This window comes from Gymnoscopelus braueri, assembly GCF_963280865.1.
Source record: "Gymnoscopelus braueri genome assembly, chromosome: 23".
Classification (NCBI taxonomy): domain Eukaryota; kingdom Metazoa; phylum Chordata; class Actinopteri; order Myctophiformes; family Myctophidae; genus Gymnoscopelus; species Gymnoscopelus braueri.
The window spans coordinates 4,233,959-4,260,322 of NC_137625.1; the positions used below are offsets into that span (position 1 = coordinate 4,233,959).

Here is a 26,364-nt window from a genome sequence, read left to right on the forward strand (position 1 = left end):
TCGCGACGTGTTGTGAGCTTGTAGATCGGCTATTTTCAATAGCCTATGTATAAAATAGGGTTAAAGTGGTTAATGTATGTTTCATTATATCATAATTTATATCTGAAAAGTAACTAGTAACTAAAGTTTTCAAATAATTGTAGTGGAGTAAAAGTACAATATTTGCCTCTGAGATGTAGTGGAGTAGAAGTAAAAGTATTGGAAATTGGAAATACTCAAGTAAAGTACAAATACCTCAAAATTGTACTTAAGTACAGTACTTAAGTAAATGTACTTAGTTACTTTCCACCACTTCCTTGTGCCTTACCGCATGATGAAGTCAGCCTGGTCGATGTCTCGTCCACAGCCGCTGTGTCTCAGGACGCCACCGTTGCCCACCACAGCACACCTCTTCAGGGGGGTCGGCAGAGGGTTGTCCTGGCGAGAGAGGAGGAGACCCGGCCACTTAATGTCAGGTTTATTCATACACTGTACAGGGGGGAGGGGGGTCCCCAGCTAAATCGTTTTAACCAGTTTATCCAATTATACGTTGGTTGTTCAGAAAATAGCAGTTGTACAAGCTCGCCACTTTGTGCGCTGCGAGCTTGGTACAGGAGGACCGGTACAGATATTACATAATAACATAAAATAAGATACAGAGAGGAGGGGAAAGGGAAGGGAAATTAGGGAATAGTAGTAGTAATAATGATTAATAATACATAATATTGAAAATAACAGTTATCCCATTAAGCACACACTAAAAGACTAGCTTATCACAGCTTAGACACTGTCTGTATGTTGTACCAGATCTGAACATGGTTCATGTGTGACCAGACATACATGTATAGATAAAAAATACACATGCACATGTGATTGCCACAAACACTGTGAGTCATAGACTACTTCTCTCCACACTACGTATTTGTTTAAACAAAATTACAGACCACAAATGTTACATTTTTTATTTTGATATAGCATGTTGTTTAGACTTTAGACAGATGCTAGGTTCGATGTTTACCCATATTAGTAACTCGTACACAGTTGAACCCTAGCACTGAAAATATCAGATCTACAAGCATGAGCTTAGTTGACAAAGTAGAGGATTCAAGTTGTTAACTGTTTTCTTTGCACTCCACTTACCATTTACCCTGTCGTTTCGTTTGTTGACCATAGGGCTGATGTCATTTACTCTGAGCTTGCACTTTTTATTTGTAGGTCTGGATAAGAGCGACTGCTAAATGCCTGAATAGTAAAGTACTAGATGGTAGCCTATAATAGTGTTATGTTGAGCACAGTGCAGTGCAAGAACATTCTTTTAATATCCTGTCTCAGTGATGTGTGCTGACAGACGAGCCTGGAACCACAGGGACAGTGGAAGGACAGACACAGCATGCGGAGGTCAAAGAGATAACAATGCATTAATTGTGGATTATGTTCTGTCTCTGGAACCTTAGCTTAATACTATGGCTACACTTTTAACCACTTAAAGGGATAGTTCACCCCCAAAATGATTTTTTCCCCCATTGATTAGTCACCCTAATCGAGACTTGAATTCATGGATATTTTTTTTGTTTTTGTCGCATTCCTTAGCCGGCAGCGGTTCCGAAAGGAGACACAAAGAGTCTCTTTTGTGTCTCCTACCGAAACCGCTGCCCACCGGTCCGCTGGTCATCAAATTATTGGCTTAGGAATGGGTCAAAAACAAAAAAATATCCATGAATTCAAGTCTCCATGGGGTGACTAGTCAAGATAAAAAAAGTTATTTTGTGGGTGAACTATCCCTTTAAAGTGGCACTATGCACCTTTTATTTGAATGCAGACGATGTAATTTTGTCCAATCTGTATGGTAGAGTATGTTAAAACAATGCAACTTATACAATTGGCGTGGTTGTATTTTGTCTCCCTGCTCTTTTATTGACACTTTGAGATTGATTGAGATTTAAATCTGGGGTAAAAGAGGAAAGTTACATAGTGCAGCTTTAGAAGATGTCACTAAGAGTAAATTATGTGTTTACACTTTTAGAGTGTATTCTGTGGTCATAATTGACATATAATTAATTAACAATATGATGCCAAAACTTAAGAAATGCATCGATTCTTTGTGATGCAAAGATCTTACGGTGGCGATTCAGCTGCATCATTTAGGAATGTTATAATAGTTTATAATGGATTGTTTTTGGCTGAAGCAAGAGACTGGCTTTCAGGGCAATTGTTTGGCTAAAATACAACTTCATGAAATATGGCACTTCTCATCATTACATCTAGTCAAATTAGTTAATTAATTGAAGTGAATCTTTTTTTAAGGTACAGTATCATATTGGATAAATCATATACAACATAATCTAATCAGATTGAATCAAATCAAATCAAATAATGGTGAATGAAGTGAATCGTTTCCGTTGTGAGGTCAGTGATTTTTACTTCTATTCTTTCTTGCACATCACATGCTTTGTCTCTTCTGTGGTTTCAGGGAATAACCCCCCCCCCCCGCAAACATCCAAGTCAATTCCCGCACGCACACACTTATCATGTCTGTATTGATGTATTGAAAAAGATCAATGGTCCACAGCTGTGTGTGGAGGTCTGTCCATGGTCACGCACGCACGCACGCGCGCGCACGCACGCACGCACACACACACACACACACACACACACACACACACACACACACACACACACACACACACACACACACACACACACACACACACACACACACACACACACACACACACACACACACACGCTTCAAGATTCCCCTCAACTATCAAGTCATACAATAGTGCTTAGTTGTGCACATGATACATCATTTGATATTATCAACAGATGATCTGAGTGAGTCAGAGACACAGATGAACAGAAACTGATGGAAACAATTGTGCTCATTATTCCCCATGAAGCGTAATCACTTGAGAAGGCGCGCGCACACGCACACACGCACACACGCACATACACACACACCCCACATAGATTTCTGAAATAGGAGCAGCACACTCACAGAGAAGGACAAAGCAGTGTTGCCATGTCTGCTTATTATAAGCGACTTTGGGCTTCTTTTTCTGTAAAGTTGCTTGTAAATATTGATGGTTGCGGGTTGCAGATTTTTTGGGGGCTTGTGTAGTTGCTTATTTGGGCTTGCTTCCAAATTGTTTTTATTATAATTTAAACTAGTGGTTTTCAAATATTTTCATGTCATGGACCCCCAAATTAATATATATTTGTCCCTAACCCCCATCTGAAAATGTTTTGTGCCAGGGAGCCCCGTACCAGATTTGTGTCTTTGCTTCTGGGGGGGTCCCTTTGAACTCAAGCTCAAATCGCGACACGTTGTGAGCTTGTAGATCGGCTATTTTCAAATACAGTATACAGTATACAGGTTTAAAGTGCTCATGTGGCCTAGTTGCTTCTTTTGGGATTGTTTTCCTAGTCTTGGTTGCTTATTTCTCTCACAAAATCTGGCAACGCTGGGACAAAGCAGAGGTGCATGCGCACGTGTGTGTGTGTGTGTGTGTGTGTGTGTGTGTGTGTGTGTGTGTGTGTGTGTGTGTGTGTGTGTGTGTGTGTGTGTGTGTGTGTGTGTGTGTGTGTGTGTGTGTGTGTGTGTGTGTGTGTACTTGAACATTTGTGGAGGGTGGTGACATCATGAGGCTGAGTCACACACACACACACACACACACACACACACACACACACACACACACACACACACACACACACACACACACACACACACACACACACACACACACACACACACACACACACACACACACACACACACACACACACACACACACACACACACACACACACACAATGTATCCAAGTAACACAGCACATCAAACAGGGAACCAGCAACACTGATTGGATGTAAAACAGTCACACTGTAACAACCATTAAGACTTGAGGCCACAGAGCCCCATTTGATGCCATTTTCTATCATTGGGACCACAGTAAAATCCTAACTCAGAGAGTGTAACATTTGGTTCCATGTGGCTTATAATGAGCCCCCTGGGGTAGGCCATTTCTGTCTACTCACTGTGTCTCACTGTGTTTTAATGTTATGTTTTATTGATGCGTCAACAATGGCTTCTATTTCAGCAGACTAACTTTACAGGATGAGAAAAGGCTGTAGTTTATTTAAGCTTGGAATCCCAATCGATGATGTCACCTTCGAAGATAAGGTTGAAAATGGCTGAAGTGCTCCTTAAGCATATACACTTCATCGTCTATGATGAATGGCTAAGCTCATAGTAAAAAAAACAGTTTTGATAAACTAGACTTTTTTTTATTTTTGGATGATTTTTGCCTATAATGACATGCCCAAAATATGGACACCAGGTTTAAAGTGGACTTAACTCATCAAGTGTTTTTTCCCAAAGGCCCTCCGTGCCAATGACGTGTTTGACGTGTTTTTGTTTTATAAAAGATCGCGCTCGTTCTCTGTCACCCTAGTGATCACTTTCACTTTCAACTCACAAGGATCCGGAAACAACGTCGTCCGAAGTTTTTCGCCTCCGTCCACTTCCTGTTTAGGTTTTACATGGAAGCGGCTGTATCTTGAGTTGCCTTTTTTTGCCCTGGTTTTCGCGAGACATTTTATTTTCAACGTGCTGCTCGAAGAGAAGGGAAGGGAACGTTACGTTGTGGTTGTTCTCTGGGCGAAGCACACGGATACCGGGTGTGTTTACCGACGGCCGGATGAGCGATAATAAGGGATCTACATTTTCTGTGGCCAGTTGAAAAGCTAAGAAAAGCGTGCATTTTTGGCTAGAGATGGTATATTCTCATGCTGCTGCAAGAGAAGGGGCCGATCGCAGTTGGATTTCTTTTTCTCTGAGCGTCGCACACTGCTACCGGGTGAGTTTACACAAGGTCAGACAAGTGATCATAACAGATATACATTTTCTGTGACCAGTTGAAAAGGTATAATAAACGAAAATCTCTGGCACTGGGCAAACACAACCAGAAATAAGTCTGGCACTGAATGAGTTAATGTGATCCTATCGTCTTTGTTGTTTGTTTGTTTTTTTATTACAGAATATTTATTTGATTCAGCTAGCATATATCATAGCTTTTACCTTCTCAATTCACACTGTGTGGTGGTTTCACATCCCCACAGCCTTTGAATTCGAATCAATCCAAACTCGAGCGCTTTGACTCTCTGCAGCACTCAGCCAGCTCATTAAACATGTGAAAATAAAGCTGGAATAATCAGGAGCATCAGGGGAATCTAACGTACTTTACAGTACAGTGAACAATCAGACTAAACCAGCATATTAACGAGCACATCCCTAATTGGCACATTTCTTGGCAGCTTGCTGCTTGTTCTTCTGTTGCAGCCGGTCTGAAACGGCCAGTGCTTTGATTTGGCGAGCCTGACTGTTCCTACCCAGCCTGCAACCAGTGTGGCCAGATTTTGTGAGAGAAATAAGCGACCAGGTCTATGAAAACAAGCCCATAGCAACTGTCTATTATAGGCCAAACAAGCACTTTAAACCTGTATACATTGGCTATTTGAAAATAGCCGCTCTACTAGCTCACAACGCACCACGGTGCGTCGCGTTGTGAGCTTGTAGATCTGCTATTTTCAAAAGAATCTTGGAAGACAAATACATATTAATGTGGGGATCCTTGACATGAAAGACATGCCCAAAGTCACTTATAATAATAAGCAGACATGGCAACACTGCCCGCAATCACAGCACTGCTACGGAGGAACAGAATGTGTGTGTGTGCGTGTGTGCGTGTGTGTGTGTGTGTGTGTGTGTGTGTGTGTGTGTGTGTGTGTGTGTGTGTGTGTGTGTGTGCCCATATAATCCTGCCGTGGCTTATTTTTGGTACTCAGTGGTTACACTTCCTCGGCAAGCTCTCCAGTATCGTGTGCAATTGTGTGTGTGTGTGTGTGTGTGTGTGTGTGTGTGTGTGTGTGTGTGTGTGTGTGTGTGTGTGTGTGTGCCAGGAGAGAGCTAGAGAGAACAACAGAAGCACAGAGAGAGGATAAATACTAGTTGAGATGTTCACACAACCACTACATTTGAAAAACTGTTATTATCATTCAAAGCAGGCTTTGGCTGATGTATTACGGTGTTATTACAGTATAACAGGCTTTGGCTGATGTATTACACGGTATTATTACAGTATAACAGGCTTTGGCTGATGTATAACGGTATTATTACAGTATAACAGGCTTTGGCTGATGTATAACGGTATTATTACAGTATAACAGGCTTTGGCTGATGTATAACGGTATTATTACAGTATAACAGGCTTTGGCTGATGTATTACATGGTATTATTACAGTATAACAGGCTTTGGCTGATGTATAACGGTATTATTACAGTATAACAGGGTATAAACATACCCTCCAGCATAGTAGCTATATAGCATCATACGTTTTTCAGAAAACTCTTAGGATTTAGAACAGTGGTTCTCAAAAAATAGCAGACATACAAGTTCACAGAGCTTGTACATCTGCTATTTTTGATCATTTTTGTCTTCTCTTCTGGGGGTCCCTGGCCATACATCAATGTGGGGGTCCTTGACGCAAAAAAAGTTTGAGAACTACTGATTAAGAAGGCATTTGTAGAATCGGCCTCAGGTCTCAATGGGTTAATGCAGTGGTTCTCAGAGTGGGGTCCGGGGACCCCCAGGGGCCCTTGAGGGGGGGGGGGGGGGCATTTCAAAATGTGTCCAAAATGTGTCCAAAACAGCCAAAATATGCCTCGATGACAGACGTTTCCACTATCCAGCCGTAGCCAATTATTACATAATCGGCTAATAATCGTCTTATCGCAATTATTTTTGCATAATCGTCATAATCGTTTCCATGTTGAAAAATGCTCATATATTTTCAAACATTTTCAAAAGTAGTGGAAATAGCAGATCTACAAGGCCAAAACGCGCCACGAAGTGATGCGTTTTGAGCTTGCAGATCGGCTATTTTGTGTAACGTTATAAAACCTGATATTTCTCATATCTGCCTTGTGCATCTTTTGTTCATGAAGGCTAAAAAAAAGTGTAATTTGTATTCGTAAAGTTCAACGACAACAACATTAATTGAGACAGTGCACCCGCGCAAGGTCCGTTAGAACGATGTACTGCAGCTGTCAATGCATTCTCTATGGGATTAATATGAGAGTTAGCCTACTTTTAAAATGATCCTACATGAACTGGAGACGATATAGAGTTGAATAAAAATATGTTTCCAAATGTATAGAGTGTCTTTATCATCAACATATCTTTTTGTTTTCTCAATAGTTTACGTGTCTCACATTGAATTTGTCACTTGAATGGGTTTTACCCATAATGTTAACACAGCAGAGGGGAGACGGCAGACTGACAAGTAGTCGCATTTCAGTGACATCACTGTCTCTACGAGCGCCGACCACCTTGAAGAGGAGAATTCTCATCCCAATCCCGACTGACTTTGTTCATGTCTATATTTTGAACATATAGGCTTATATTAACGTTCTACCTACCGCGGAGCTCCAACGGTACATGAAAAATGTTAACGTGTAGGTTTACCGTTGTTATATTAACTTGCCTGAATGTAAGTTGGGAAAATAACCCAACTAAATGGAAGAGTGACATGTTCCCGACATTTTCAACTACTTAGTGAATTTTCCAGGTTAGTATTAATATACAAATAGCAAGATGCTGATTGAATAATTGTCCAAAATAAAGAGCCTATAAAAATTATACATGAGATCTGGGTATTGAAAACCTTTAAGGGATGCGTCCGTGACGTATACCATGCGCCCACATAAACTTTATATTTCAGATGCTAGAACTTTTGACACACTCATGGAGTATATTATAGTATATTGTAGACGGCATCCGGGAGCAGTTTGGGTTGGCGCCCCAGTCTGTGTCTTCCGTGAGGAAGAAGCCCAACAAATCCACGGTGAGGCCTTTAGGAGGACCATTCAAGCAAGACGCAAAGGGAGCCTGCAGTACCACCACGGGCCAAGAAACCATCACGCCAGAATGGAATGGACCTGGTGAGACGGAGGAGGAGCCCGGCCAGGAGGCCATCCACAGAGCCTAGCCCCTCCACGTGCCAGAGCCTCTCCTCTCCCCCATTCCTGGCAGAGTAGTTTCGGACAAGCGTATTGAGTGGCCCTGTCTTTCCCTATTTAGGACTGACCGTGGGTAGCTACCTGGGACGTAAGCCGGGCTTGATCAACCCTGGCTGGGTCACCTGGGTGAGGGTGTATGTTGTTGCGAGACCCGAAACATCCTATGACCCCAGGCTACAACACTGATGATACGTCCCAGGTGCATCCATGTGATGTTTTTTCGTTATGGGTTGTATATTGAGATGGCAGGTATGTCACATTAAAAATTACAAATCAAACAAAATGCGACACTTTATTAGAACACAAAAAAAATGCTACAGCCTCAGTAGTCAACCAGTGAAATTACGGTATTTTACGATGCCTCTCATAGAGAATGCATTGAAGTAGGGGTGTGCCGATACACTAATTTCACCAAACGATACGATACGATATTTGGCTCACAACTTCCATTACGATTTCGATACGATACGATACGCACTTTTTTATTATGAAAAATATATGGGGGAGAAAAAAAAGCAAATGCAAACAAATAATTATGTTTTTGCATTATTCAGACATGCGAACTTGTAGCTTTTCAGCTACACTAGCCGTTTTGAATCCAAATAGGGCAATAGTGTGACACCTGACCCGGAAAAAAAAACATGTTGTCACCCTTTTCACCTCGGGGCTGTTTGCATGCCTGATTATTATTATTGTAAAAAAATAAAATAAATAAATAAATCAAAACGATATTTTTTCCCCCCAAAACGATACATATCGTCACGAAAACGTATCGCGATATATCGCGGGACGATATATCGGCACACCCCTACATTGAAGCTGCAGTACATCGTTCTAACGGACCTCGCGTGGGTGCCTCAATAGTGGGCGTAACTTTTGTAGTCCCCGTGTGTCTCTATAAGCATCACCTCCCATCCCCCCACACACACACACACATGAAGGCGCCAGCTCTCAGAGCACCAGTTCATCACGCTTTTAAATTAAGGTCAAATGTTCACATCATATTTAATCCATTAGAACCGGGAAAGCATAGACTGTGGCATTTTCATAGATTTCTTTGGCTATTCAAAAATAGCAGATATACAAGCTCATAGCGCGGCACCTATGAGCTTGTAGATCTGCTATTTCTTGGGAAAATCGTGAAATAATTGTGCAAATCTTTGAATAGATATATATATGTTTTAAAGCAAAAAAAGATTAACTTCATATTTTGAGATGGGGGTCGGCGGCCAAATACATATAATTGTGGGGGTCCTTGACATGGAAAAGTTTGAGCACCACTGATACTATAGCAACATACGTTTGAAATAAAACTGGATTTAGAAGACATTTGTATAATCCCCAGAAGCTTAAAAAAATATATTCAAAAGATTTGCAAAAATTTTCACTATTTAGAAAAAAATAGCAGCTATTTTTGAATAGCCAAATAAATCTAAAATTACACAGATGCGTCCTTCAAGGGAATCTGACTGGCTGCTTGTTATCAAGGGCACTGTTACAACTATTTATAAACTAATCTATAAGCTTCAGTCTGTTTATAATAATATGTAACACATATTATATAATATCGCACTCAATGCACAGGATGCAAAGATCGCTGAAGAGGCACTTTTGTCATGATTTCCTGAGTGCAAATTAGGATTGGGATCCAGAACTGGACGGAACGGATCCAACATTGAAGAGCCAGGAATCGGTTCCACGTTTTAATTTCAAGGACCACCATAACTCAGAGAGTGTACAAATGGAACCAAATGGACCCTTAGGGGTCCATTTGGTTCCATTTGTACACTCTCAGAGTTACAGACCTGTAAGGGTCCCTTTGGAACCCCCTCAAGGAACCCAGAGGGTCCCTGTACCGCACTTTGAGAACCACATAATATGTATGCACTACTGTATGTCTGATTGAATTTGTGTTTATCAAAATATTAAATGAAATATGTATAAAATGTGTATTGGCATCTTTAAAGGGAACCGCTTGAGGAATGGGACCGTTGAGAGGGAATCAAAAATTGTTTAAAAATCCTAACGGATTCCAAGTAACCCTATAGTGCAAACACAAAACACCCTCATTTGCACACATGCACAGGTGCAAGGCCTAATCTATGTATGTACGCGCGCACACACACACACACACACACACACACACACACACACACACACACACACACACACACACACACACACACACACACACACACACACACACACACACACACACACACACACACACACACACACACACACACGCTCTCCCTCAACACGGGGGGGGGAACAGTGAGGAACACAACACGTGCAAGTTGGTCCTTGATCTCCATCCAACCTCCGCTGAAGGCCCCGGAGGTTCTGTGGTTTTCACATGCATTCTTCCATCATTTTAAGAATGCATTTACTGTGTCATTTTAGATTTTTAGCTATAATAACCATTATACAAGCTCGTAGCGTGGCACCGAGTATATATATATTAAAAGATAGGCACACATTTTCACGTTTTTTTCAAAAATAGCAGATCTACAAGCTCATAGCGCGGCACTCGGTGCCGCGCTATGAGCTTGTAGATCTGCTATTTTGTAACCCCTTTTCACCCGGTGCCAATTATCTAAGTGATTCTGGGCTCTACACTCCCCCCGCCAGCCTAGGGAGCCCAGGGCCGAGCTCATGCCTCCTTCAATGCATGAGAGCCAACTGACCTTCTTGTCACCTGACAGGGGGGAGTTTCCCCGGTAGGACGTAGCCGTAGCGCGTGGAAGGAACACGTTATTCCAACCAGTTCCCTTCCCCTCCATCAGGTGCACCGGCTGACCAGGGGGAGGCAGTATGGAGACCAGGATTGTATTTGTTGATGATATGTATTATTGTGTTAATTGTTTAATGCTATGTTGTTGAATTGAATACATAGGACCACAATGGAAACAAGTCCCCAGGACTTTTACCCTTAATGTCTGACTGTACCACCTGCTGTTTGCATTTCTGACTAATGATAATGAAGAATGTGGAATATTTCCGAAACATTTTAACAACGCAAATCTTGCATGGGGAATCCCTGATACAAAATCTTTTCTGATGTGGGGTCTGCGGGGGGGACTGTACATATTAATTTGGGAGGTCATTGACGTGAAAAAAGAGATTGAGAAACCACTCGCTCTGAGGATGAAGAAACACCACAGACTGTGATGATCATGATGTGATTTCAGCCCAACGCAGAGGAGGAGAGTCTTTATGATTCATTTATTCATCAGAGCCACTGTAACCACAGTTAAATCAGCCAGGAAATTCAATCGCTGCCATAAAAGGGGGCCTCTGATGCACTGTGGGTTCAAGCAAAGACATGGAGAACTGCCTTTATGTTCCTCTGGTCGCCCAGTGAAGGAATGCAAAGAATGACGCAAATGATTTATTAGGTTAACCCATTAAGACCTGAGACTGATTCAAAAAATGTTGGTTATCTGAAAGAGTTATGGTGCTCTATGTCAGTGGTGCTCAAATATCAAGGACCCTCAAAATTATATGTATTTGGCCACGGACCCCCCATCTCAAAATGTTTTGTTCCAGGGACCCCCAGAAACAAAGATTAGAGTTAAAAATGTTCCCTTAAAAAAAAAATCACACCCAGTGTGAAGTGGGCGGTGTGGTCACAGTGGTCATCACAGTGATGGAAGTTCACTTAAAGAAAAGTAATATTGTGGACCAACCATTGTACACCCCTAACTTTAAAAAAAACATAAATGTGTTTTTTTTAAGTGCATAGTCCTATTTAGAGGGCTATGCACATGTGTCATGTTTCAATATATATATAGCTAAAAGGTGAAAACCTTCATAAGAAGGGAGTCCAGGGACCGCTGACTCCTCAGGACTGATTTAACTTTTTTATTGTTTGCACAACGCGTTTCGCTTCCTTTTCCTCAGGTGCTATAGCACCTGAGGAAAAGGAAGCGAAAGGTTTTCACCTTTTAGCTTTATACATAGCTCTTGCGCTGACCTGCACCTCCAGTCGGGGTCTAACAAGATGTGAACGAGTCCTATTTAGTTTATATATATATATATAGTATATATATCTATTCAAAGATTTGCACACATTTTCAAGATTTTTCAAAAATAGCAGATCAGCTTGCATATCTGCTATTTTTGAATAGCCAAAGTATAAAATAAAACTTTGAGAAGTGATGCGTTGTAAGCTTGTAGATCTGCTATTTCTGCTATTTCTGCTTTTTTTTCCTACGTGTATAAAAATGATTATGTCAATACGTTTTGTATATTTCAGTTATTTGTCATATCTGCCCTGTGCAACTTTTGATTACGAAGCCTAAAAGGTCTTCATATGTTCCAATAATGTTCAACGGCCAAACACACAATTAAATGGTTAATCACAATTATTTGAGTGACAATTAATCGTCAACTTAAATGTGTAAAACACTTTTGATATGTTCAAGAAAATGTATCCAAAAAAGGTTGAGAATATAGCAGGGTAGCTTTATATAGCTTATAGCTTTATATAGCAGGGTAGCTTGCTGATCTTTTTGAAAAAATCTTGACAAAGTGTTTGGAACATTTTGAATAATTTTGAATTTTCTAACACAAATATTATTTTCTGGGGGGGGGGGGTCCCTGGCACAAAACATGTTCAGATGGGGGGGTCCCTGGCACAAAACATGTTCGGATGGGGGGGTCCTTGGCGCAAAACATGTTCAGATGGGGGGTCCTTGGCGCAAAAACGTTTGAGAACCACTGATTTAAAAGACATTTGTAGAATCGGCCTCAGGTCTTAATGGGTTAACACTACTGTCTGCCCCAGAGTGACCCTGTGTGTGTGTGTGTGTGTATGTGTATGTGTATGTGTATGTGTATGTGTATGTGTGTGTGTGTGTGTGTGTGTGTGTGTGTGTGTGTGTGTGTGTGTGTGTGTGTGTGTGTGTGTGTGTGTGTGTGTGTGTGGAGCTCTCGGGAATGATTACAAGTGAATATGGACGGACACACCGGCAAAATATCACCACTGAAAAGTAAGCTTGTTTCAAAGAGAAAAAAATGTTAATTTCACTAAGTGAAAAAAATAACGTGTTCCAGAAGCCATCATCAGCATTGCGCTGACACACACTCATGCGCACGCGCGCACGCACGCACACGCGCACACGCACACACGCACACACACGCACACACTCACACACACACACACACACACACACACACACACACACACACACACACACACACACACACACACACACACACACACACACACACACCAGCTATGAAGTCTGCAGCTCTCTGCTGGAACTGTTGCCCCGGGCCGCAACCCAACTCCAGATAAGTGGCTGAAGAAGGATGGATGGAGTTCTGAATGAGTGTTGTGGCTAATATTTGATTTCAAATGTTTTATTAAATGGAAGGGCGGCTACCAAAACAGACAAAAAGCTTCATATTTTAATCTCTCTTCTTATAGCCTATAATAAGCCTAATAAAGGTAATGCGTTGCTTTAACACGCTGCCTGCCAAAAAAAAGAGAAGAGAAGAGACCCCCCCTCCTTGGATTATCAAAATAAGGTAAAATCGCTGGCAGTGGCGCATGAAATAATTAATTAATACCTGGCAGCGAATGTGTTAAGAATCTAATTTCTTAAAGTGAAACATTTTGCTATTATACCAGAGACATACAAGACATAAAAAGAACGAAGGCAACGCATATGTGCCAGCGCGCACAACTGGTTCGGCCTGCATTAAGTGACATTTTGCCCAATTAGGACTGTGACCAAAAATGACCGCTGCTTTATTTTAGAAGTCGATCTACAAGCCCAAAACGCACCCTGTGCATCTTTTGTTTACGAAGCCTAAAAGCCAAAACAGAAATGTAATTTTTATTCATAACGTTCCAATGTTCAACGTCAGAATTAAAACGTCTATCGCGCGCACACACACACACACACACACACACACACACACACAGACACACACACACCATAATTTTATACTTGTAGATCTGCATTTTTTTTCTTTGAACATATATATTTTACACACACACACACACACACACACACACACACACACACACACACACACACACACACGTAGCCTTGAGGATGTATCTGCTCTCTCTCTCTCTCTCTCTCTCTCTCTCTCTCTCTCTCTCTCTCTCTCTCTCTCTCTCTCTCTCTCTCTCTCTCTCTCTCTCTCCCCCCCTCACTCACTCACATACCCTCCTCCACCTCCATTATCATCCATAAAGCAGGATGTCTAATCTCTTAGCCCCCCTGAAAAAAACAGTGTCACGTTACACCACCGCTGCTGCTGCTGCTGACGAGGAGAAAATCATTCACAACCATCTGGTCTTACTTTCAATCTGTCCGTCTGTGTGACTGCCAGAGATGTAGGCTATGTGGGGGGAGGGGGCACTCTCTCTCTGTGGTGGGTGGGTGGGGGGGGGGGCAGGGGGGGACAGTAGCTTGTGTAGAAAAGCAATTTGAGGGGAAGATAAGTGGACGTTACTGAGCGGTGGGTGGGGGGGGTTGTGAATCTTGTTCAAATGGCTTATACCGTAACCATGGCAACATTCAATAAAAAAGGTGCCATCTAGCATTATACGTCGCTGTCGGGGGGGCAGAAACCTCTTATCTCCATATTGTTTTTCGTAAATTAACGCCCTACTCGATCACACTACAGCGTCACACAAAAAGCATCAGATCTGCAAGCTCGAAACGCATCGCTTAAGACCTGGAACTGTGTCATTTTTAGATTTGAGCTAAAAAGCATTATTTTACACTTTGGGCTATTCAAAAATAGCAGATCTACATAAGTGCCGCGCTACGAGCTTGTAGATCTGCTATTTTTGAAAAATCTTGAAAATGTGTGCAAATCTTTGGAATATATATATTTTGAAAGCGAACATTTTTAACTCAAATCGTTGCTTCTGGGGGGGTCCCTGGAACAAAATATTTTGATGGGGGTCCGTGGCCAAAAACATATAATTCTGGGGGTCCTTGACATGAAAAAGATTGAGCACCACTGATATAGAAACATACGTTTTTCAGAAAACTGTTGAGATTTAGGAGACATGTAGAATCGGCCTAAGAACCACAGCTTTAGGATGTCAACATGCCCCGTGGATGTGCACTGCTATACATACGTTATGTACAACTCTATTCTTAACACCGGCACAAAACCCTGTTACCGATATATATATATATAGTGCTCCTCCTGTAATTACACTACACCACGCCTCCTCATATGTAGTCTTGTTGTGTATACACTCCATCCCAGATTAGATCTCCACCTGTACCCATACGTCAGCGGTGAACATTTCAATTCAATGTACGGGCTAAACCCCAGGTGGGAAACAATTTTGGGAGGTTTAACCCATTAAAACCGGGAACGACGTCTGTGTAACCATTATTTTATACTTTGGCTATTCAAAAAATAGCAGATCTACAAGCTCATAGCGCGGCACCGAGTGCCGCGCTATGCGCTTGTTGATCTGAAAAAAAAAGAATTATCGTGAAAATTTGGGCAAATCTTTGAATATATATATTTTTTCAAGCGAACATTTTTAACTCAAATCTTTGCTTCTGGGGGGTCCCTAATCTGAGTTCCCAGAAGTTTTCGCCAGCTCGGCGAGGAACTTCTGGGCCAGAGCCCTGGTATTTGTGGGCGGGATGTAACTTACGCTCAGAATCTGAGCGGACACGCCTCTTACCGGTCTGAGAGCTGTGCAACTCGTCTAAAAAGTCAGACGAGAGGCAAACAGCAGTACACAACAATGGCGGCCGCAATTTCTCAATGGGGAATTGCTTCCCGTCGATCCTATTTAGATGCAACACCCAGTGCATGTGGATCCCGCCCCCTTTTCTTCATTGGCTGTTGATTTGAATCACAACGCAGTGGCCGCGCCCCTGCGTGTCCAAATACATATCGTTTTGAGTGGCCCTTGACATGAAAAAAGTTTGAGAACACTGATTATAGCAACATAAGTTTTTTCAAAAAACTGTTAGGATTTAGACATTTGTAGAATTCTCAGAGGCTAAGATCTGAGTTACAATATTCGCTTTAAAAATATATATATTCAAAGATTTGCTTTTCCCCCCCAAAAAATAGCAGATCTACAAGCTCATAGCGCGGCACTCAGTGCTGATTGATATAATTTTCTCAGGTGGATATGCATTCATATACATCGTCTGGAAACCTCATATGTCCAAAACTGTGACTTTTCAGGATTAAAATTCAATAGCATCAAAAGTAGCAGATCTACAAGCTCGAAACGCGTCGCTTCGCACCGCGTTTCGAGCTTGTAGATCTGCTACTTTTGAGTGACGCTGTAGTATGATCAAGTAGGGCGTTAATTTATCAAAAAACTCAAAAAAGTTGGAATATGTAGATACGAGGTTTCTGCCCGACGATACGCATATGAACCGTCACAAAACCCTTCATGGGAGGAGGATGTCCATCACATGCACTAAATCAATCACTAATGTGTGTGAGTGAGTGAGTGAGTGAGTGAGTGAGTGAGTGAGTGAGTGAGTGAGTGAGTGAGTGAGTGAGTGAGTGAGTGAGTGAGTGAGTGAGTGAGTGAGAGAGAGAGAGAGAGAGAGAGAGAGAGAGAGAGAGAGATGGTATTAAAGAAAATATATTATTCATACATCGATGTGATCGACCTATTCAGTCCTACATTCAACAGTCATAGAGATATTTAATGGCTCATTTCTAGGTGAAAGTGTTAAGTCCTCTGGCACTGCAAATAAGCTAATGCACACAACACACACACACACACACACACACACACACACACACACACACACACACACACACACACACACATTACATTACATTACATTACAGTCATTTAGCAGACGCTTTTATCCAAAGCGACTTACAATAAGTGCATTCAACATAGGTAGGGAACGAAAACTACTAATCACCAGAAGTCTTAAGTGCATTTTCTGCAAAAACAAGCAACCAAGAGTATACCTAGCGCTAAGGTAAAAGTGCATTATATCAGCTACCTATTTCCTTAGACAGATGAGACAAAAATAGCAAAATCAAATGAGCAGGAGCTAATGTGACATGCAACGTTGCCATGGCGTGCCGACATGTAAAAACTTGACGTTTCAGGGCTACTGACAGAGCTGCAAAGTGTGACACCGTGGGAGTGAGAATGGGTTGCCCACACACACACACACGCACGCACGCACGCTAGAGATGCGCGGATGGGTTATTTTGTCACCCAAATCCGCGTTAACAAGTTCATTATCCATCCGCCATCCACCCGCGGTACTTATATCATCCTATTTATAGATCCGCACCAACCGCACCAAATAATTGTTATTTTCCTGACGTTAGTTTTCTTATAAACAGTGTTACTCACCACTGTCGCGATGCAGTGACTGTATACAATCCACAACCATGGTAACAACAAGCGCACGTACTTTCGCTTTCAACCACTTTGTTGCCATGTCGGCTTTTTATAAGCTTTTTATAAGCGACTTTTAATATAATAAACTTTATTTATATAGCACCTTTCATGACATAAATGCAGCTCAAAGTGCTTTACAGAAAAAGAAAGAAAAAGTGAAAACAAAACACAAGGCAAAAACAATGCTCTGTGTTGCGACTTTTGGGCTTGTTTGGCACTTGTTTTGGGCTTGTTTTCATAGACCTGGCTACTTATTTCTCTCGCAACCTGGCAACACTGGCTGCCAGCAAAGCAACATGTCGTGAGCGGCTATTTTGTGCCTGGTGTAAAATGACGTAATATTAAAATACTACAAACGCACACACGGTGAAATTTAGTGCTTTTTAAAAGCTATTATAGGCCTATAGATTGATATCATTAATTTAATTCCCGCATTATTTCACCCGCGGTTTATCCAATATGAATTAATAATTATATTTGATTGACCCAAATCCACCCAAACTGCGGTTAACTGCGGCAACCGCGGCTAAAACCGCGATCCGCGCATCTCTAACGCACGCGCATTTTAACCATTTAATTATGTCCACACAAAGGAGATGCATACAAGGACAGAAATAAAATGTAAGGTGCAGTAAGATTACATCACAAAATCATGGTATATGTCTTCATGATACAATAAGTATGTCACTCAGTACTCTATGGTTACAAGTAACAGCGTCTCCGCCATATGTGGCGGCTGCCAATTATAGCAGAGACAGCACAATACTTTGCCAGCCTTTTTGCCTCCTTTTTGGGGCATCCCAAAACAACCAGTATGTGGGTACATGTCCTACATAGGCTATAACCCAGCTCTGAGATGCATGGTATGTAGGAGTGGTTGGTATTTAATGACCGCGGTCATAAAAGCTTCCTCTAGGCTAGGGTCAAAGGTGCATGCTATATCTAATAAACGCACACGCGCGCACACACACACGCACACGCACACGCACACACACAGTGTTGTTAACCCATTGATACCTGGAACGCATCTGTGTCACTTTTAGATTTCTTTAGGCTATTCAAAAATAGCAGATATACAAGCTCATAGCGCGGCACCGAGTGCCGCGCTACGAGCTTGTAGATCTGCTATTTTTGAAAAATCGAGGGAAAAAAATGTGGGTTTTTCTTTCAAAAAATTGTTAGGATTTAGAAGACATTTCTAGAATCTTCTCAGGTCTTAAAGGGTTAAGACTCACCTGCACAAAGAGAGAGTAGGTTTCATTATTGACGGTGTGTGAGTGGTAGAACTCTCCATCGTACCAGAGGACTTTACCGAGGGGAGAGTTCTCCTTGGTCACCGCAAACATCTTCTGCGGGTCGCAGCATTCTGTCAGCAACTTCCTGTGGAGACAGGAAATGGGACATTACAGTATTACCTACAAGGGTTCCTGAACTTTTCAGGCCGCGACCCCCCAAAATAATCATCTTTGAACTGGGGACCCCCCACCCTGACAAACACTTGGAATTGTAGGCATTACATTTAGTTTGACTAGGTTCCGCAGATAAATATTGTGAAAATAGCCGATCTACAAGCTCACAACGCCTCGCACCTCAGCGTTGTGAGCATGTAGATCGGCTCTATTCACAATGTTTGCCTCTTTCCTTACGTAATATTTGTCAATTTGGCCAATTTGGTATTAAAAAGGTCTTACAAGTCATTAGTCACTTTAGAAATGTGCAGATACCCTGTATACACTTATACTGTATGTTGGTTTGTTTAGTGTTGAGTGAGATAAGAAAACAATGTTGCACATTAAGCTAATCATCTGGGGACCCCCAAAATCATGTGGGGACCGCCCTGGGGGTCCTGACCCCCAGTTTGGGAACCACTGGCCTATAATACAAGTCTGTGGTAAGACTAACAGAAAATAACTCTATAGGGATGTTTAATGATGGCTTAACACCCCCTAAACTGCAATTGTCTGGAAGCTACAGGAGCGGTCTGTATCTTTCAAACTTAAAGAGTATCTTGTTTTTTTAATTGTTCTGTTTCGCTTTAACCTTCTCAAATAACACAGTAGATTTACAGGCCTGGGAGACAGCGTGTGTCCAAGAGGTGGGGGAAAAAAACGATTCACAATTTTTTTAATCGATTTTATAGTTCAGAATCGTTTGGCTGAAATAAATGTCAGAAAGACTGACGTAATCTGTCTGCATTGAAGTGTATGATTCAACTTTTCATGGTTTATATTGTTAAATCTTTTTAAATGTTCTGGTGTAAAAAACAAAAGCAAAGGAACTGGGGGAACAATCGCAATAAATCGTAATATTGAATCACAATAATAGTTGAATCGCAATATACTTAAGAATCGCAATATAAATCTAATCGGCACCCTAGGTATCGTGAGCGTATCAAATAGGGAGATACTGTAGGTAAATCGTCCCACCCCTACTGTGTCTGTCCTTTGAATATCTCAAGATCAGTTCATCCAATAATCGACATCCTTGGGATGGTGTATTGCTGAGGACCCACGGTGGTGCACGGCCGAGTGTTAAGTTGATCGGATGAGCAGTTTTCCCAGAACCAGCCTGCTCTTGAAGGAACCATGCCGATCTCGCAAACTGCTCAACCGATTGACTTCACACTTGGCAGGTGTATTGCTGAGGACCCAAGGAAGTGCAGTCTCGAGTGTGACGTGGAACGGACGAGCGGTTCTGCAGAACTGGCCCGCTCCAAACCCGGCATGCATTCTGAACGGCGGCCATGCACTGGACTAGCTTTGCACTTGTCTTCTATCTATGAATTCCAGGAATATCGGTATGCTGTCTGTACTCTGCCCTTTGTCTATCTCAAGAACCGATCATCCAATGAAGTTCAAGCTTGTCGGGTGTACTGCTGAGGACCTATAGGAGCGCAGTGTTGCGTGTGAATGACGGCGCAACATTCCCCCTTGAACGGGCTGTGTAAAAGGGGCTACCTAGTGTGATGTTTTGTACACAAGGCGGACCCTTGTGATCTCTCTGTCCGTCCTCCACGTTCTGCTTTCAGAGATCGATGCAACAAACCTCTCCATCTACGCTGCAGCATCTACAGAAACCTCTTGTCTCCATATTCGAACTTTTTGTATTTTTTCGTGAATTAACGCCCTACTTCAGACTACAGCGTCACACAAAAAGCATCAAAAGTAGCAGATCTGCAAGCTCCGCGAGATTGTAGATCTGCTACTTTTGAATTTGAATGCTGAAAAGAAACAGTTTTGGACATATTTTGATTTCCAACCGACAGACACGATATACAAGTAGGCATCTACGTGGGCACAGCAACTTTGCTTGCATTTGAGGAGAGGTACAAATATGCATGTCTATTGGCTACCAGCAGTGGTGTAAAGTAACTAAGTACATTTGCTCAAGTACTGTACTTAAGTACAAATTGAGGTATTTTTTTACTTTACTGGAGTATTTTCAATTTTCAATACTTTTACTTCTACTCCACAACATCTCAGAGGCAAATATTGCACTTTTACTCCACTTCAATTACTTGAAAACTTAAGTTACAAGTTACTTTGCAGATATAAATGATTATATAATAAAACATGTATTAACCACTTTAGCCCCATTTTATACCAAGGCTATTTGAAAATAGCTCACAACGCGACGCGTTGTGAGCTTGTAGATCTGCTATTTCCAAACATTTTGTACTTTCACTTTTGGTACTTCAAGCATATTTCGATGCCAATGCTTTGGTACTTTTACTCAAGTAACATTTTGAACACAGGCCTTTTACTTGTAACAGCTAGACGCTGGCTAAGATGCTGACGCTGCGGTGTTTCACATCATCATCATCACTCCCCTCTCCTCTCCTCTGATTCCGGAAAGCCGGAAAGCTGGCATGCTGTAGACGCACACGGGGGTCGGCATTTTGCCGGCTTTGTTCGTTTCTGCGTAAAACAGCAAAGCCAACACAACAATGACAGATCTTTACGGCAATATTGCAGCGCCCCTGTATAAAATGGGCTGCTGTAACTGTAACAAACATGATCTGAAGACGGTTATAGTGTCATCATCAACCAAGGCATGTGTGTATTATTTATTAACCCTTTTCTTTTGGAAGAAATACTCAGGTAGGCTATATTACATAAAAGTAGCAATACCGCAATGTAGAAATACTCTGTTACAAGTAAAAGGCCTGTGTTGAAAATCTTACTTGAGTAAAAGTACAGAAGAATTGGCATCAAAATATGCTTAAAGTACCAAAAAAAATAGCAGATCTTCAAGCTCACAATGAGCATGTAGATCTGCTGTTTCAATTAGCCTAGGTATAAAATAGGGCTAAAGTGGTTAATGTATGTTTTATAATATAATAATTTATATCTGCAAAGTAACTAGTAACTAGAGTTTCCAAATAATTGTAGTGGAGTAAAAGTACAATATTTGCTTCTGAGGTGTAGTGGAGTAGACTCAGTAAAAATACTGAAAACACTCCAGTAAAGTTAGAAGAATATCTAAATAATGTACTTAAGGTACAGTACTTGAGTAAATGTACCTAGTTACTTTACACCCAGTGGTGGAAAGTAACTAAGTACATTTACTTAAGTACTGTACTTAAGTACAATTTTGAGGTAGTTGTACTTTACTTGAGTATTTCCAATTTCCAATACTTTTACTTCTACTCCACTACATCTCAGAGGCAAATATTGTACTTTTACTCCACTACATTTACTTGAAAACTTTAGTTACTAGTTACTTTTCAGAAATAAATTGATACAATGAAACATACATTAAACCACTTTAAACCTATTTTATACCTAGGCTATTTGAAAATAGCCGATCTACAAGCTCACAACGCGTCGCATCGTGACGCGTTGTGAGCTTGTAGATCTGCTATTTTCAAATATTTAGTACTTTTACTTTTGGTACTTCAAGTACATTTTGATGCCAATACTTTTGTACTTTTACTCAAGTAAATTTTCAATTCTGGACTTTTACTTGTAACAGAGTATTTTTATATTGCAGTATTGGTACTTTTACTTAAGTAAAGAATTTGAGTACTTTTTCCACCACTGTTTACACCACAGTGTGTGTTTTTTTTCTTCTTTTTGTTCTGCCCACCCGCGACCCACCCACCTGTACAGATCGATGCCAGTCTGGTTCCTGTGCCACAGCGGCCCCTGCCTCAGCACCTCGTCCAGGATCTCCTCGTCGCTGGGGACCCTGTATCCTCCAGGGAACACGTAGAACCAGCAGAGCACCAGCACGCACAGCAAGGCCCACGCCGACAGCTTGTTCCTGCAGCATCGCACCAACATGGTTCTCTCTGATTGATCGGCGTGCGTGTGCGTGCGTGCGCGTGTGTGTGTCTCCAAAAAAAACACACCACTCACTCACAACAAGCTCATTCAAACTCAAACTGATGATGATCGGCTTCTGTTCTTCTGTCTGTCTGCTGCTGCGAGTCTATTCATAAGAATCGGCATCCTTTCTCATCCCAGACAGATCGGTTGGTTGCTTGGTCCCCCAGCCAGTAGCCCCTAAAACCCCCTCTTTTATGTGGAATGTCCCCGTTGTGTTTCTCTTCTGTTGCAGAGAGAGAGAAGGGGGGGGGGGGGGGTCTTTTTTTCTAGATCAGATCAGATCAGTGTGGGACTATGGCCAGGAATCCGCCTCTCTCTCCTCGCCTCCTCTCATCAGTGCGATGTGTCGCCCCGTCAAGCAGCACCTAATAACGCCGTTATTAGGTGCCCGTTATTATAACGGTCGCCGCCGTTGTTATGATTGTGAGAGATGATGATGATGATGATGGTGATGATCTTCTTCTTCTGCTGCTGCTGCTGGGCCCGGACCCCCTCCTCCTCCTCCTCTGCAGCGGCATCCCCATTCATTCGCTTCCGAGAAAAAAAGGGTCTGATCGCCGCCTCGACTAGTATAGTGTCCCGTTCGATCCAGTTAGTTTGTCTCCCTCCTCCTCTCCTCTCCCTGTCTGTCCTCTGAGTCCCCTCTGTGTGACTGACTGTCTGTCTCTCTACTGGGGGGGGGGGGCGGGGCTGTCTCTCTACTGGGGGGGGGGGCGGGGCTGTGAGACAGTCACAGTGTAGCCAGAGTGTAGCATGCAAGTGCACCGGGTCCAATCCATTCAATCCGGTGGTTGCCAGAGTTTGTGAGAGAAATAAGCAACCTGGTCTATGAAAAAATAAACAAAGCCCAAAAGAAGCCATCACATGATGAGCACTTTCTTAAAGTTTCGAGTTTCAACCTGAAAATGGCCTGATCTACAAGCTCACAACCGTTGTGAGCTTGTAGATCTGCTATTTTCAACAACAACAAAAAACATTTTTGAAACATTTTAATAACACAAATCTGGTATGGGGGGTACACTGGGTTTGAGCAACATTAGGAATAAAGCCCCAAATAAACAACTACACTTTTAGAAGCCAGTGGCTTTCTTTTTTTTTTTTTATCCTATTTATTTGAACTGTACTTTCATGTGCTTTTTTTCTGCAAACGTCTAAGTAAAGTATTCAATCAATCAATCAATCAATCAATCAATCAATCAATCAATCAATCAATCAATAAATAAATAGAAACAATCATCAGCCCCAAAAAGTTGGGAGAAAAAAAGCCCTAAAAGTCGCTCATAATAAGCAGACATGGCAACCCCGGATCCAATCCACTGAATCCAAATAGCTCTTCTCCTCCCCCTCTCCCCTCCAAACAGACTTCCCTCTCTCTCTCTCTCTCTCTCTCTCTCTCTCTCTCTCTCTCTCTCTCTCTCTCTCTCTCCCTCCCCCTCTCCACCTCTCTCCTCCCCCCCCCCCCCCCCTCTCTCTCTCTCTCTCTCTCTCTCTCTCTCTCTCTCTCTCTCTCTCTCTCTCTCTCTCTCTCTCTCTCTCTCCCTCCCCCCCTCTCCACCTCTCTCCTCCCCCCCCCCTCTCTCTCTCTCTCTCTCTCTCTCTCTCTCTCTCTCTCTCTCTCTCTCTCCCTCCCCCTCTCTCTCTCTCTCTCTCTCTCTCCCCCTCCCCCCCTCTCTCTCTCTCTCTCTCTCAGACAAAGTGCTTCTTGTGCTGCTGAACTGTAGCTTGCAGTGGTGGGAAAGTACTCACATTTGTATCAATACTGCAATGTAGAAATACTTAGTTACAAGTAAAAGTCTGGAATACAAAATTTACTTAAGTAAAAAGTACAAAAGTATTGGTATAAAAATACACTTTAAGTCATTATGCAGAATGTCCCATTTCGCACGCTTTCAAATGTATACAAATCATTTGAAAATAGTGGATCTACAAGTTCATAAGGCGTCACGATGCGACGCCTTGAGCTTGTAGATCTGCTATTTTCAAATGGCCGAAATGTAGTTGAAGTGGTTAATGTATGTTTTGTAATAATAATCAAAATCTACAAAGTACTTGTAACTACAGTTTTGAAATAATTGTAGTGGAGTCAAATTTGCCTCTGAGACATATAATTGCAGTAGAAGAAAAAGTACTGAAAACTGGAAAAAGTCCAGTAAAGTAAAATATACCATAAAATTGTACTTGAGTAAATATACTTAGTTACTTTACACCACCGTTCTACTGTGCTACTGTGTCACAGCGGCTCCCCGTTGAGATGTGGCGCAACCATGGCGCGCTGCTGCCCTCTAACGGACTTTTTTGGTGGTGTTGAATGAAATACAATTACAAGTAGGCCTACAATTTTGAAAAAACCGTGGAAGCCAGCCTAGTCCAAATAGGACCTTTAAATCCATGCTACACTTACTCGTCTCTTGGATGGGGAAATGATGATGATGGAATGTGAGTCCTGCACTCCATCAGGTTCCCAGCAGAACACCTTAAAACTAAAACTAATTCACAGGGTTGTCAGTGACACTGACACATCACTGACTCACAAACCAATCTGATCCCATCTTCAATAGCTTTTGGTAATGTTATGTGAAATTGAATCTGAACCTAACTGTACTAATATTTAGTAATGTTTAAATAAGTACTCATTTTACCTATCTATACATACATATATATATATATATATATATATATATATATATATATATATATATATATATACATATATATATATATATATACATATATATATATATATACATATATATATACATATATATATATATATATATATATATATATATATATATATATATATATATATATATATATATATATATATATATTCCATCATCATCTTTACATTGTTTTTGTTTTGTGTACTTTTTCTTTTGCTGTTTTCTTTGTAAAGCACTTTGTAACCCAGTTTTGAGAGGTGCTATATAATAAAGTTGTATTATTATTATTATTATTATTTATATATATATATTGGTGTGTGTGTGTGTGTGTGTGTGTGTGTGTGTGTGTGTGTGTGTGTGTGTGTGTGTGTGTGCGTGTGCGTGTGCGTGTGCGTGTGTGTGTGTGTGTGTGGGCATAAAAGGGACACAGACAGACAGATAGGTAAAATGAGCACTTATTTAAAAAATTACTAAATATTAGTACAGTTAGGTTCAGATTCAATTTCACAAAACATTACCAAAAGCTATTGAAGATGGGATCAGATTGGTTTGTGAATCAGTGTTCTGTGTCAGTGTCACTGACAACCCTGTGAATTAGTTTTTAGTTGTAACTTGTAAGGTGTTCTGCTGGGAACCTGATGGAGTACAGTAACTGTTACTGGTCACATTCCATCATCATCATTTCCCCATTCAGAAGACACACGACTCTAGCATATATTTAAAGGTCCTATTTGGACTCTGGCTTCCACGGTTTTACCAAAAAAAAAACTTATCATAGTTCACTATGCAAATACTTCTTTCTTGATAGAGTACACTTTTAACTTGAATTTGCACTTGGTAGGCCACTTTAATGTATTGTTATAAGCTTTTTTTAAACGCATATGAATAGTTTTCACAGTGTTGCATCTTGGGTAATGTAT

General features: G+C 41.5%; 1 protein-coding gene across 1 annotated transcript; it reads right to left on the reverse strand.

Moving 5' to 3' along the window:
* Window positions 1-303: 303 nt before the first annotated feature.
* Window positions 304-22,736, reverse strand: st8sia1 (ST8 alpha-N-acetyl-neuraminide alpha-2,8-sialyltransferase 1; the record flags this gene model as incomplete). The annotated part of the gene is made up of 3 exons (XM_080421479.1): window positions 304-417; window positions 18,687-18,831; window positions 22,555-22,736. The coding sequence occupies 3 exons, from the start codon at window positions 22,734-22,736 to the stop codon at window positions 304-306; spliced, it is 441 nt and encodes a 146-aa protein (XP_080277605.1).
* Between the last annotated feature and the right edge of the window lie 3,628 nt (window positions 22,737-26,364).